This window comes from Hippoglossus stenolepis, chromosome 14, assembly GCF_022539355.2.
Source record: "Hippoglossus stenolepis isolate QCI-W04-F060 chromosome 14, HSTE1.2, whole genome shotgun sequence".
Taxonomy (NCBI): Eukaryota; Metazoa; Chordata; class Actinopteri; order Pleuronectiformes; family Pleuronectidae; genus Hippoglossus; species Hippoglossus stenolepis.
Genome location: NC_061496.1, coordinates 22,325,294 through 22,338,370, shown reverse-complemented (window position 1 = coordinate 22,338,370; position 13,077 = coordinate 22,325,294). Strand labels below are relative to the sequence as shown.

Sequence of the window (13,077 nt, the reverse complement as noted above, 5' to 3'; positions counted from 1 at the left end):
TTTTGTCAAGATCCTTAAATTACACTCCGAGAAATCAAGGAAAATGTAGACGGAATTCATGCCCCAATACTGCCACAAAATTCCATTGAAATCATAGTTTTTTTTTGTTATTCTGCTCACAAACAAACACTCACACATCACCTGCTTGGCAGAGGTAATGACCAGTAGAGAAAAATGACATATACTATTTGGTGACCTCTGACCTACCACTGAGGAGATCTGAGAAGAAATGGCAGTGTTCTATTTACAGCCACCAGGGGGCAGTTTCTTTGATGGCACTTGTGTATTATGGACTGGTCTATGACCTGTGCCTTGTGTTACACCTGAAGCTCAGACCAAAGCCTGGAAACAGGTTACCTTATACATATATACATATTAGGGCCAGAGTTATATTTTAGGTGTAAAACTGCTTTCAATGTTGGACAATTTGGGGTTTTATCTTTAGTGTCTCTTTTAGGCATTCTTTTTTATCTCGTTTAATGCTATGCAGTGTCTTTGAGTTCCTTGAAAAGTTCTATACAAATCGAATATACTTTTATAATTACTATCATCCATATAAGAATAAGAAGAAATGTCAACTTCTCAATCTTCTCCTCACTCAGCTCTTTCTGTCTGCTTCTCTTCTCATACCTCAGAAAAACTCATGTGACTGCAGATGTTGGCTTGATCAGAAGCTGTGGCCCACATACAGATGCACCCTCCTGTCACCTGTGCTCTGCACATGTGTGCATGGCCTTTGAACCGAGCTCTGTGTGTGTGTGTGTGTGTGTGTGTGTGTGTGTGTGTGTGTGTGTGTGTGTGTGTGTGTGTGTGTGTGTGTGTGTGTGTGTGTGTGTGTGTGTTGGTGGGGGAGTATAAAAGCAGCACTCAGCCTCACAGTGAGCAACAGGTGAAGCAGGTGAAGCCTCCTACTCTTCAGAGCTCCGCTGCAGGTGCGTTCACTGCCCTCACTGACACACACTGACACACACTGACACACACTGATACACACTGATACACACTGATGCACACTGAGTCATGTTAAGGACAGTCAGGTTGTTTCAGGGAGACTGTGTGAGGAATGTTTAGAGAGGCAGTGTTTGAAAGTAGTTGTGTTCAGATTTCCTTGACATTAGAGTGATGGGTTTGTAGTTGAGGCTGCTGTTGATGTCTTTTCTTGGCTGTTGTACAGATATTGTATTATATTGAATTGTTATATTTCAGTGTATTTGGAAAAGGTGCTTGGCACAGGTAACACTTAGACACTTGAACAACTTATTATTTAACCTTTACAATTTTATAAAAAATAAAAAAAATATGTAACTGCCTGTAATTAATCATTGAATTAATCATCTGTTGTTTTTTAACTTTTTTCCTGTTTTTCTCACAGTCATGGCTCCAAGACCAAAAGTGGGGACCAATTCCTCCCCCAACCCTGGTATGTTCAGCTCCCGCTCACTGTAACTCCCTTTAAAGTGTGATTTTTTTGTTGCCACTTTTTCTTACGAACCATCTCCGCTCATTGCCCAGCATTAGATGATGACACTCCAGTGGGGGGCATCCCGCCAGCTTACTCCACCCTGGACCTGGTGAAAGACGATCCAGATGCAGATCCCTGGAATATCCCAGAGCTCATAGACACTGGGGTCAAGTGGTCAGGTGAGGCGGCTCGTCCTTTGTGCAACATAGCGTGGATGCCTTTACACAATCCGACTCTGATTCAGTGCTATTTTTCTTACAGAGCTGGATACAAAAGGGAAGATTAAGAGAGTGCTGACAGCTTTACTGAAGTTCGTTCTGCTGCTGGGTCTTCTCTACTTCTTTATTTGCTCTCTGGATGTTCTCAGCTCTGCTTTCCAGCTGGTCGGAGGTAAAAACCAATCCACTGAATTACATTAAATATCTTAAATCTCATTATTTACTTGTTAATGCTAGGTACAACAAAGTTCTGCTTATGTAATGTCTATTATGCTGTATTTTTGACCTGAGGCTGTTTGTGTGTGTGTGTGTGTGTGTGTGTGTGTGTGTGTGTGTGTGTGTGTGTGTGTGTGTGTGTGCGCAGGCAAAGCTGCTGGTGACATCTTCCAGGACAATGTTGTGTTGTCCAACCCTGTGGCCGGGCTGGTGATCGGGGTGTTAGTCACAGTGCTGGTGCAGAGCTCCAGCACCTCCTCCTCCATTGTGGTCAGCATGGTGTCCTCTGGAAGTAAGTGGACACACAGACACACACACACACACAAATACAAACATACATGTTCTCATATGGAAGATGCATCGCATACATTTGTATTTGAATTTGATTATTAATATTTTTTCAAATTTGGAGCCATTAACTGTCTAGTTTGGAATCTCTGTTATAGTGTCTTACACATGATGTATTGCTACTTATTATTTTCAGTGCTGGATGTTGAGTCTGCAGTGCCGATCATCATGGGAGCCAACATTGGAACCTCTGTCACCAACACTATCGTAGCTATGATGCAGGCAGGAGATCGAAACGAGTTCCGCAGGTAGATCAGAGCATATTTTCATCCTATGACACGTGTGCAGTTGAGAAAAGACAACAATAGTCAAACCATAAACATTGTATACAGAGTGTGTTTCTTCGCTTCTCTTCCAGGGCGTTTGCCGGTGCCACAGTGCACGACTTCTTCAACTGGCTCGCTGTGATGATTCTCCTCCCGCTGGAGGTAGCTACAGGCGTCCTGTACAAACTCACCCACCTCATCATCGAATCCTTCAACATCCAGGGCGGAGAGAACGCGCCCGACCTGCTCAACGTCATCACAGACCCTCTCACCGACTCCATCGTCCAGGTAGATGTGCTGATGTTAAACATATGATATGAAACAATTCATCATTAAAATGTCAAAAAAATTATTAGACCTATGTAATATATTTTTGTTGAATTGTTTACTTATATTATTCAAAATGTTTCCAATAATGGTCAACCTCTGAGAAATGTTTCATTTTGGTCGCCTTTTATTGTGTCATATTCTGTGTCTTTCTCTGCCTTTACTATAACTTCCACGACAAACAATACAGTATATGACGAAGGAGCCACTTAACTAATCGGCTGTTTTTTCTTACCACATTTTGTATTGATCATAATTGATCATGATTATTCATTGTCGTTTGCTGCGTAACATGAATAAAACTTCCATTCATGACCTCATCCGTGAACATTGACATGAAACAGTTGTGTCAGGTAGATTTTCAGTGTTGGTAAGGACAACTCCCATGATCCCACACTGCTTCATGATCAAACTAGATCTTGTGTTATTGTTTTGAATAAGGGGAGACCCCTAGTGTCTGATAAAGTTGAAATATTAGACATTAAAAAGAAGAGCCTTTTTTTTAAACATAAAATTGTCTTTTCTCATAGCTGGACAAAAGTGTGATCTCCGCCATCGCCACCGGTAGCGCAGCAGCCAGAAACATGAGTCTGATCAAAGTGTGGTGCAAGACGGAGTCCAACATAGTAAGAAATCAACAACGACGTGCATCATATGCATCAAATTATCAGTTTGCCAACACTGAGCGTAACACAACAACAGTGAAACCACATGATTAAGTGATGGTTACCTCTGCTTTTTGTGTTAATGACTGATATTCACCTTCTTGTATTATGACCACTGTGATTCTGTTAGATCATACTATGAAGGTGTGTTATTTTATAAAAGGTGCCGTGTTGTGAACAATCATGTCATGATTATCACAGTAAAGCTGCATTTACTTCTTAATCATTGTACTGTCTCTTCTTGCATTTGAAGCTGTTTTCTGTGCTGTATCTCTCAGACTTTCTGGAATGCGACAGTGGAGAACTGCCCAGCCGGTGCCCTCTGTTGGGAAGAAGGAAACCTGACCTGGACCATAATGAACAGGACATGGATTGAACACCAACAGAGATGTAAGCATGCCCGAGGTTGGGGGGGGGGGAAAGAACATTTACAAAGCAATTAGGATTACCTGATCTACTAAAGCTCAGTGAAACGAGAGATTCCACAACAACGACCTCCTTCATGCAAGACCCTCCGATGTTCTGACAATTACTACCTTTGAGTCGTTACAGTGACTCAGCTAAAACCCTCCCTTGACCCTCCTACCTGCTCAATAGGTCTATTCATGGTGGATCGCTGAAGCACCTGAGCCACGTGACCATAAAATTGATCCTTTCTTCAAAGTAATTTGCCCTCAAATGCATTTAACAGTTTTAGTGTTTTAAAAGGCACAAACACACACTTTTCAACTAGACTTGAGTCATAAAGCACCAGTTTGTTTTTTCTAATTACACACTTTAAACTTTCCTTTCACACAAAAACATCCTTGCAGTTTTATCAGCTCCACTGAGTATTTGCTCAGAAGTGAGTCACACGCACAAGGCTATTCTTAGCTTTAAAACATGCATTAAAGATATTATATTTAACAATTCTTCATTAAAATATAAAAAAATTACTTCATCTATGCTATACCTACGAAACATACGTGTTCTTACATTATCCAAAATGTTTCAAACAATGTACAAACCCACAGAAATGAAAAATCGTATTAAAGGTAAAGGGACGTTTCATTTTAATCACCTTTACTTGGATCTGCTTTATTAATATTAATAATTTAATAATAAAAAACTATTTGAGACTTCTGAGCGTAGTAAAATTGAGATACAAATAAATAGACAAATTTATAAATAGAAACTTTTTAATCAAAAGTGTGGAATAAAAACTAAATTAAGAAACTAAAATAGAAGAAAATGGGAAAAAATAAGAAGATTCCAAATAATAAAATAGAGTTAAACAGAAGTTGAGAAAATAGAGATATAGTAAGAATAAGTCAAAGTAGTTAATAATGATACAAGAGAGTGAACTGTTAATAAATAATATGTATAATGTAATGTAATGTATAGCGTATAAATGTAATGATTCAGGAAAAACACACAGCTAACCAGTTGGCTGTTTTTCCTTCCGCTGTTTGTTTTGGTCACGTCTTCTGTGAATGTGTACATTTGTAGATTTGTTTTGGCTGTGGTGTTGAAGAAGTCCCATGATCCCACACTGCTTCAAAATGTCATCAAACTTTGCTTTTTTTATTGTGTCGATTGTAAGACCCCTAGTGGTCGAAGTTACATATTGCAGTTTTCAAAGTGGACACTTTAATGCCAATCATGTCCTCGACCGTCCATTGCAGGCAAACATATCTTCGCCAGTACGACACTGCCCGACCTGGCAGTGGGCCTCATTCTTCTGGCGCTGTCCTTATTCGTCCTCTGCACATGCCTCATCCTCATTGTCAAGCTGCTCAACTCCATGCTGAAGGGGCAGGTGGCTGTGGTCATCAAGAAAGTGATCAACACAGGTACACAAAGAAAAGAAATTCTCCTTTTTAGGGGTTGTCAGCCTGTCTGATAGTCTGCACATCTGCTTTAATGATGATGCTTGATGAGCAGCAGGTACAGCCGTCCTGTTGCTTCAGGTTCACCTGCATGTCCCCACAGTCCTGCTGTGTGACGGAGGAAGCACAGGCACAAATACTGTTTTGATATAAAGTCCTCCCTTGCTCTGGTCGTTATATGTACAGTCACTCTGTGCTCACTTCATCAGGTTTATTGTTAACCTCCTGTGTTTCTGTTTGGCTACAGACTTCCCCTTCCCCTTCTGTTGGGTTACTGGATACATTGCAATTTTGGTGGGAGCAGGGATGACCTTCATCGTTCAGAGCAGCTCTGTTTTTACCTCAGCTATAACTCCTCTCGTTGGTGAGTGGACATTTATAAATTATGTATTGATGCATCTCTTGGATTTTTTGGAGAATGATTCCAGGACTTATCTATATCTTGTTGCTCTTCTTTCACCAGGTATCGGTGTTATTAGCCTCGAGAGAGCCTATCCTTTGACCCTGGGGTCAAATATTGGTACAACAACCACTGCTATACTTGCTGCTATGGCTAGTCCTGCAGACACACTAAAAGAATCACTGCAGGTCAGTCCACCAGTTTGGGTTTGTCAGAAATATCTCAACAAATACTCAATGGATTGAAAATTTGCTACAGAAATTCATGGTCCCCAGAGGCTGAATCCTAATGACTTTGGTGATCCCTCACTTTTTCTTTAGCGCTATGATGAATTTTACTTTTACATTTTTTAGGGAAATATCTAAACCATGGGTTACCAGGGGATCATTACATTTTTCCCAGAGGATGAACCCTTACTACAAACTAATAAAACAGACCGTTGTTTGATTTAGTGCCATCAACAGGTCAAATCTTAATGTTGACCTGAATTTACCACAATTGGTAAAGATGCCATCATTGAGAGCACATTGGTAGGCTGACATTAGCATTTAGGTCAAAGCATTGATGTTGTTTTCGTTAAGCTTTGATAACCTTGTTTTAATGTCATTTATCTGTTTTTATTTTCTTCTAGATTGCACTTTGCCATTTCTTCTTCAACATCATGGGTATCTTACTGTTTTATCCGATCCCCTTTACGCGGGTGCCCATCAGGTTGGCCAGAGGGTTGGGCAACCATACAGCAAAATACCGCTGGTTTGCCGGCCTCTACCTCGTCCTGTGCTTCTTGGTTTTCCCTCTGACAGTGTTCGGCCTGTCGCTGGCTGGCTGGCAGGCTCTCGTTGGAGTCGGCGTGCCATTCATTGTGTTGGTTGTCTTTGTGATAATCATCAACGTGATGCAGTCTCGATGCCCCCACTTCCTACCCAAGTTCCTACAAAACTGGAACTTTTTGCCCCGGCCTCTGCACTCCATGGCGCCATGGGACATTGTGGTGACCTCGGCCTTAGGGTTCTGCGGCAAATACTGCTGCTGCTGCTGCAAATGCTGCAAGAACACTGAGGATGAGAAGATTAGGAAGAACAACACCAAGAGCCTAGAGATGTACGATAACCCCTCCATGTTGAAAGACGAGGACACGAAGGAGGCCGTCAAAGCAACACATCTGTAATATCATTAAGTTGAATTTGTATCTCAATGCAGTGATGCATTTGTGACACACTTTTAATTGTTCATCACTTCTCAGGTTGTGGTATGTTGATGATTCTCTTGTACTGGATGATATATTATGCCCTATGGTTAACACTGTCAATCACTGGAGAATATGAAGAGAAGTGCTGGACATATTATTATGAACCTGCTGTTTCTGGGCATGTGACGTTTATCTTATGATGTCTTAAGGTTATTGTTAAGACTCACTGTCTGCTATGACTTAACTATGGGTGGTTCTGAATGTTATGACTTGTTTATATATATTTTTTATGACATGCGGTTTTATGAGAGGCCTTTGACCTTTTGAACTAAATCTAAACTCAAATGTTTATTGCAGAAGTAAAATTATTTGTTATCCTTCATTATTTAAGACTTTATAATATTTGTAAATAAAAAATTGCTATTTTTAAAGAGCAGTGTTTTCGTTCTGTTTCATCAATTGTATGTAGGTTGCACAGGATTCGTAAATAGAGCCTGAAGTGAATGTTATCTATAATAGCCAATAGGTCATTTGATCTCCAGCGATGATATTGCTGCTCATGTTCCACATAACAGATAAGAATCTTCCTGTGGGTGTGCTCCAAGAAGATGCCTTCTTGGAGCATATAGATTCTCAAGTCACATCTTATGTGCCTTGGAACAGCAAGTTTATGACTTCAGACTGAGAAGCCATTATCCCAACAAGTTCCATATTTAATTTAAGAATTCAAACATATTGTATAAAAAAAAAATGTATGCATGTTTATGTAAGATTTTTTTGAATGGAAAAGAACAAGTAATTCATAGATTCTGAAATAGAGTTTGGTGGAGGGGTCTGGTTTGAATTAAATCATTTAGTTTCAGCTACAGATGGCCCCACATGACATGTCGGAAAATGTGAGTCTAATCTAAGTATCAGCTCCTCGCACCACCACCCACTCTGCTGTGCCTGCATGGAAACTGCCCTCCCTGTATTTAATGACGTCCAGGAGCATTTATGGACTTCAAGTACAGGACACTCTGATCAAAAGGAGACTTTTATCACATCTTTTATGGTTTTATTTATTTATTAATCATTATTAATGCTCACAAGGTGCTGACAAAGTTATATTACTGATTTCAGGAAAGTTGTTAAATACAGTTTAATGTGCCTGTACCTTCAAATATTTGTATTCATTAAATTAGCTTATTGGATAACTCAGAGGCTCTAATTCGGTTGTGAAAGTTGTGTTTTTGTGACATAGTTGTTGCAATTAAACATGAAGCAAAAAGCCCATTGTTAAGTTACAAAATAAACTTCCAAGCCTATCTCTTATCGATGTAAGTCAACGGCACAGTGCTATACAGCACATAATCTGACAACAATCCATGTGCCATGTACTGTGACTGGTTTCAAAACAGTCTGTCATCCCAGTGTGCGATTGTGGAGTTCATATAAAGTGTAACCCAGTTTTATCTTCAGGTAGCAGCACAATTCAAAAGGAAAAGATGGAGAAAAGTGGAGCATTGGAAGTCAACATTTATATATGATGATAGAATCCTCTATAGGATCCTTCTTCTAGAAAAGCTGTCACATTTTTTACAACATTACGTTTTGCAACAAAATGGTTCAGAACTATTCCCAAAGATATCACTGGTTGACTGGGCGTTCACTTCTGCTGGCCAACCATGGATACTGCTCTAGAGAAACTTTAAACCAGGTTTAGCCTGATACACAATCTGAGTCAGATGTGAGACCCCTCGTTACATTCACCACGAGTGGGTGGGGGGTTGATGATGCTTCTAACACAAGACAGATGCAAAAAATGAAAAAACAAACAAAAAGAAAACAAATAACTCCCGGTGAAAAAGTGGAGCCACACACGTAGAAGACAACAACAACGATGTGAAGAGAGTTTGTGGTGATAGGAGCTGACACCAGTGTCTGTGTGTCGTCAAGGAAATCCCGTGATCTCCAGCAGCGAAATTATTACGTCACTTCCTGCCTATGTCTACTGGTCCAACTCTCGACTGAATAATGCAGATGATTTGTTGCTGTTGTGAACGCACCTGTGCAGAAAACCTTCCACTATTTTGTGCATGTGTGAAAAGCAAATGTCGGGTCCAGACTTCATCCGCAGGTCATGTCTGAAAACGGCTATACTATGCAAGCTTGGTGATAACTATAGACACGTAAAGTAAAACAATTCAAAGCTCTGTTATATATTATTAAATATATTATTATATTATAGATTAAAGCATTATTAAAGGCCCTTAACAGACAAGAGTTTGTACCTGTGTCTGATTAGACTTCTGCTCAGGTTGTAAGTGGGTGGGGCCAGGCTTGGAGTACACAAGGTCAAGCAATGAAAATAATAAATGTGCCCATGTCCATCTCCCATCCCAGTGGGTGCAACAAACCAAATGTGGGGGCGACAGTGATGTCAGTCAAGCTTGTCCCCATAGTCCTGAAAAGGAGTTTTATATTACAAAATAAGTGAAAATCCTTGTGTGGGTAGATAAGTGTTTAAGTATATGCTGTAGGTGGAGATAGTATGTATTATACAAAAATACTATACAGAACAAGCTGAAAGTCAAATGAATACCTATCTACTGTGTCTAGAGTTCATGTTTCAGTTCCACATTCAAAACATATAATGAAGTCAGACTGGTCATAGCAAAGCTCAGCAGATATGTCTGAAAGATAAATGGTCTTGTTACATCTCTGCTGAGATTTCATGTAAATGAACAGGTCAGAACAGATGAGTGGTGGCAGTGTGTTCTCTTGATCTAATCTAAATCTAATATCTAACAACATATATAGTATAGAAATGCTGTGTTCTAATTTTCCATTGCAGATAAAGGAGGATGAGTTGTTATTATTAGTTATCATTATGAAGCTGTGTTTTGGCCCCTAACAAGGAGCTTTCACAAGACCACATCCTGTCAGGGACAACATTATGAAGGGAAGTTTTCTAGTAAGAGAGCTAATAGCTCAGAAGCTGAAACTTTCAGAGGAAGTATTTGTGTCTCAGCCTTTTTTCGGCTGCAGAGGTGCTAGAACCAGAAGAAATATTTCTCCAAAGTGTCAGTTTGGTCCAAAGAATAACTGCATCATTGCACAAGATATTGACAAATTACAGCCCAACTTGCCATTTTTGTGTGTATGATCACTGATGAGTTTGATATAGGACAGGAATTACAGACTCTGTAAGCTATGTAAGGCTCTACCAAAGCTGAGGTTTAGTTTCTGCAAGTTGTTGCAGCTAATACCAGCTGTGAATAGAATCATCATCATCACAACCATTTGACATCAGACACTGGAAAGCAGGTCAAGCCATCGCATTAGACTTCAGATTCAGCCAAATGCCTCATGACAAAGTTAACAGCATTTACTCCTTCTGGACAATGAGCATCTAAAGAGCTTTTCAGGGTATACATGGAATACCCTCTTCAGGCAACAGAGTTTTTATCTGATCTCAATCTGGCTACTTGCTGAAGACCAGACTAAAGGAAGAGAGACACCAATAAAAACCCTGGAGTGAAGCTCTGAGAGAGCATGGACTCTATAAGATACACAACAAAATATAATGTATCATGATTTTGTTTGATTTCATATGTATCTGTCCAATTACTTATGAACCCCTAAAATTTGGCTCTGTGTTAAAAGAGCTTTATCTCCTACACAGTTATATCGATAATAAGTTCCCATACGTATATTGCAACTAAGACTTGGAACTTACATGTGCCGTCCATGATTTTATTTTGAAATGAATATCTTAAAGCTTATAGCCTGAATACTTATGATCTGGACTGTGATCCCTCCATCACCACAACATGCAGGTGCAGTATCGCTGTCATTAAAGTGCTGAATCCTTCAAATAAAATTCCTAGAACAACAACATATAAGTGAAAACCTACCAGCTCTGCAGTGGTATGAACTGGTGCCAGTAAACAGCCTCCCACTGAGTCTCAAAACAACTCTTCCTGGCAAACGCTCTTCTAATACACGTACAGCTTTTTAAACATTTCTAGTATACTGGCTATTGTACCCACAGCCAATTATTGCAATGAAAGCATCACAATTTTCTACAGTCTAGACCAAGTCCCTATCCAACGTATGAGGTACCGTGTCATTACCTTTAGCAAAGTGGGTGGTGAGGCGTGTGTTTTCCCCAGAAGGCTTCCAGTAACAACTCAGATGTTCAGATGCACTGGGTCTGCACACTGAGAACTGAAAACATTCAGTGCTTTTAATAAGACAATGTCATTTCTGGGCTAAGTGGTATTCTGACGTTGAATCAGTCAGCGCTCTGGGCCTGCATCTGTATAAACTGTTGATGCTGTGTAAAATAAGGGCTTGTTCCACTGGGCACCAGAAATCCTGATAACATTCCTGACTTATTGCTCTGTCATTCATTCACTCACAAAGTGTTAAATTTACACACACATATTTTACATTTATCGACTTATCGACTGCCAGTGGCAAGCAGCCTCTGACCTGCACAGGCCTCACAGCCAAAGCTGAGGGCCAGTGGTCCCTGGCTTGCCCCCAGAGCTGCCAGTGGGCAAAAACTGGCTACATAAATTAAAGTACATTATATTATCATACATTGTCTAGTGTGTGTATGTGTCTGTGGACTTGGACTAAAGCAGTTTACACAGTTACATTGTAGGGACTTTTTCAGACAAAAATGAGTTACCATAATGTTAATCATTACATTTTGAGAGAAGACTTGATTTAAGGTTAGGGTGAGAGTTAGTCTTAGTCCCAAGGCAATAAATGTAAGTCGATGTAATGTCCCCTCAGGTGAAACATGACTTTGTGTGTGTGTGTGTGTACCTTCAAGCTCCACTGTTATATTTAAATTGATAATTTTGATTAGTGTGTTAGTAAATTAGTAAAAATCACGACTATTGGTATTGAGTTATTGAGATTGTCAAAATAAATCTCTCTTCTGAGTGCAGTTGCCATTTCAGCCTCTCACATCCACTGGCTATTAGTAACACTCTGCTTGGTCTGTTGTATATACACTCGTGTACTGTATATGGTATTTTTGGAGGTAGTGTGTGGTTCCCTTTTTTTTGTCCACTCCATGTACTCTTTTATGAGGAAAGACTAAAGAACAGAACGCCTCTTTGAGTTGTGTTATTTCAACAAAGAGATTCCGAGATACAAGTTACTAATTAAATCAATCATCTGCCTAAAACACCGGCTGGGTTCTTTGTTGCTAAAACAATTATATGGTGAAATGGCTGCAGTAGAAAGCAGACAGCCCTTAATGTGTCGAATGAGCCTGAACTTAAGGGAAAGTAAAGTGATAACATTGCCTAAGTAGCTGATCTTTATGATTAACTGTATTAATTTCCTTTTTATCACACTGGCAGAGGTTAGTGTTTACCAGGTCGCTTTATAATGAGGTTGATAAAGTCCAGCTTTACCATGCTAGGCAGGCTATTCGCAGGCAGCGGAGAATGACAGACCTTATTTCACTCTAGTACCGCTTTAGTTCCTCAGAACTGTTGTTTCTAGAATCTCACCGCAGGACCTCAAAAACCTCATTAGCGTAGCATGTAGTAGCTGAAGTACAAAACCAGACTACAAACACTTCAAGTTTAATCGTCAGTCTGCAGCGCACACGTGCTCAGATCACATGATAAGACGCTGGATTTTATTGCATGTTACATCACTAAACTCTTTGATTAACAATTACAGCACACGCTCCACAAGGATGTGGAAAATTTTAAATAAAAGAATCAACTGAGATTCTTTCAACAATGCTGATCAAGTTATAATAAGTTAGATATTTATGGCACCTTCCAAGGCCACAAGGCCTATCAAGAGGCTATTAATTATGAGCAACAGTACAGTGTGACAAATCCAGGTCAAAGCAATCAATCAACGTCTTTAAACTTATTAAATAATCAAACGGAAATTAAGACGGTCCACCACATACATTAAAACCAATTGAATAATTATTGCGATAGTTTTACTGTAGAACATGATTTAAAGAAAAAGCTCAATACACATTTGATACGGCAGAATTCAAACACAGGGTTCGATTTTTTATTTGCAGCAGCACAGATTTCGGTTGTAATCCATGACTTTGACTTTACAATGAGGTGATATAGTAGTAGAAGTA

The 13,077-nt window shown here is 39.7% G+C and overlaps 1 protein-coding gene across 1 annotated transcript; it reads left to right on the top strand.

Annotated features, from left to right (window-relative positions):
• Nucleotides 1-1,371: 1,371 nt before the first annotated feature.
• Nucleotides 1,372-6,935, top strand: slc34a2b (solute carrier family 34 member 2b). The gene is made up of 12 exons (XM_047343087.1): nt 1,372-1,417; nt 1,516-1,638; nt 1,721-1,849; nt 2,042-2,185; nt 2,378-2,489; nt 2,600-2,795; nt 3,365-3,460; nt 3,778-3,889; nt 5,164-5,331; nt 5,615-5,731; nt 5,831-5,955; nt 6,399-6,935. The coding sequence occupies exons 1-12, from the start codon at nt 1,372-1,374 to the stop codon at nt 6,933-6,935; spliced, it is 1,905 nt and encodes a 634-aa protein (XP_047199043.1).
• Nucleotides 6,936-13,077: the final 6,142 nt, after the last annotated feature.

Bases quoted from the DNA above. Each gene is read 5' to 3' on its own strand.
- slc34a2b (XM_047343087.1), top strand. From the start codon at position 1,372: ATGGCTCCAAGACCAAAAGTGGGGACCAATTCCTCCCCCAACCCTG. The intron at 2,490-2,599 runs GTAGATCAGAGC...CTTCTCTTCCAG, and splicing joins GATCGAAACGAGTTCCGCAG to GGCGTTTGCCGGTGCCACAG. The intron at 5,956-6,398 runs GTCAGTCCACCA...ATTTTCTTCTAG, and splicing joins CACTAAAAGAATCACTGCAG to ATTGCACTTTGCCATTTCTT.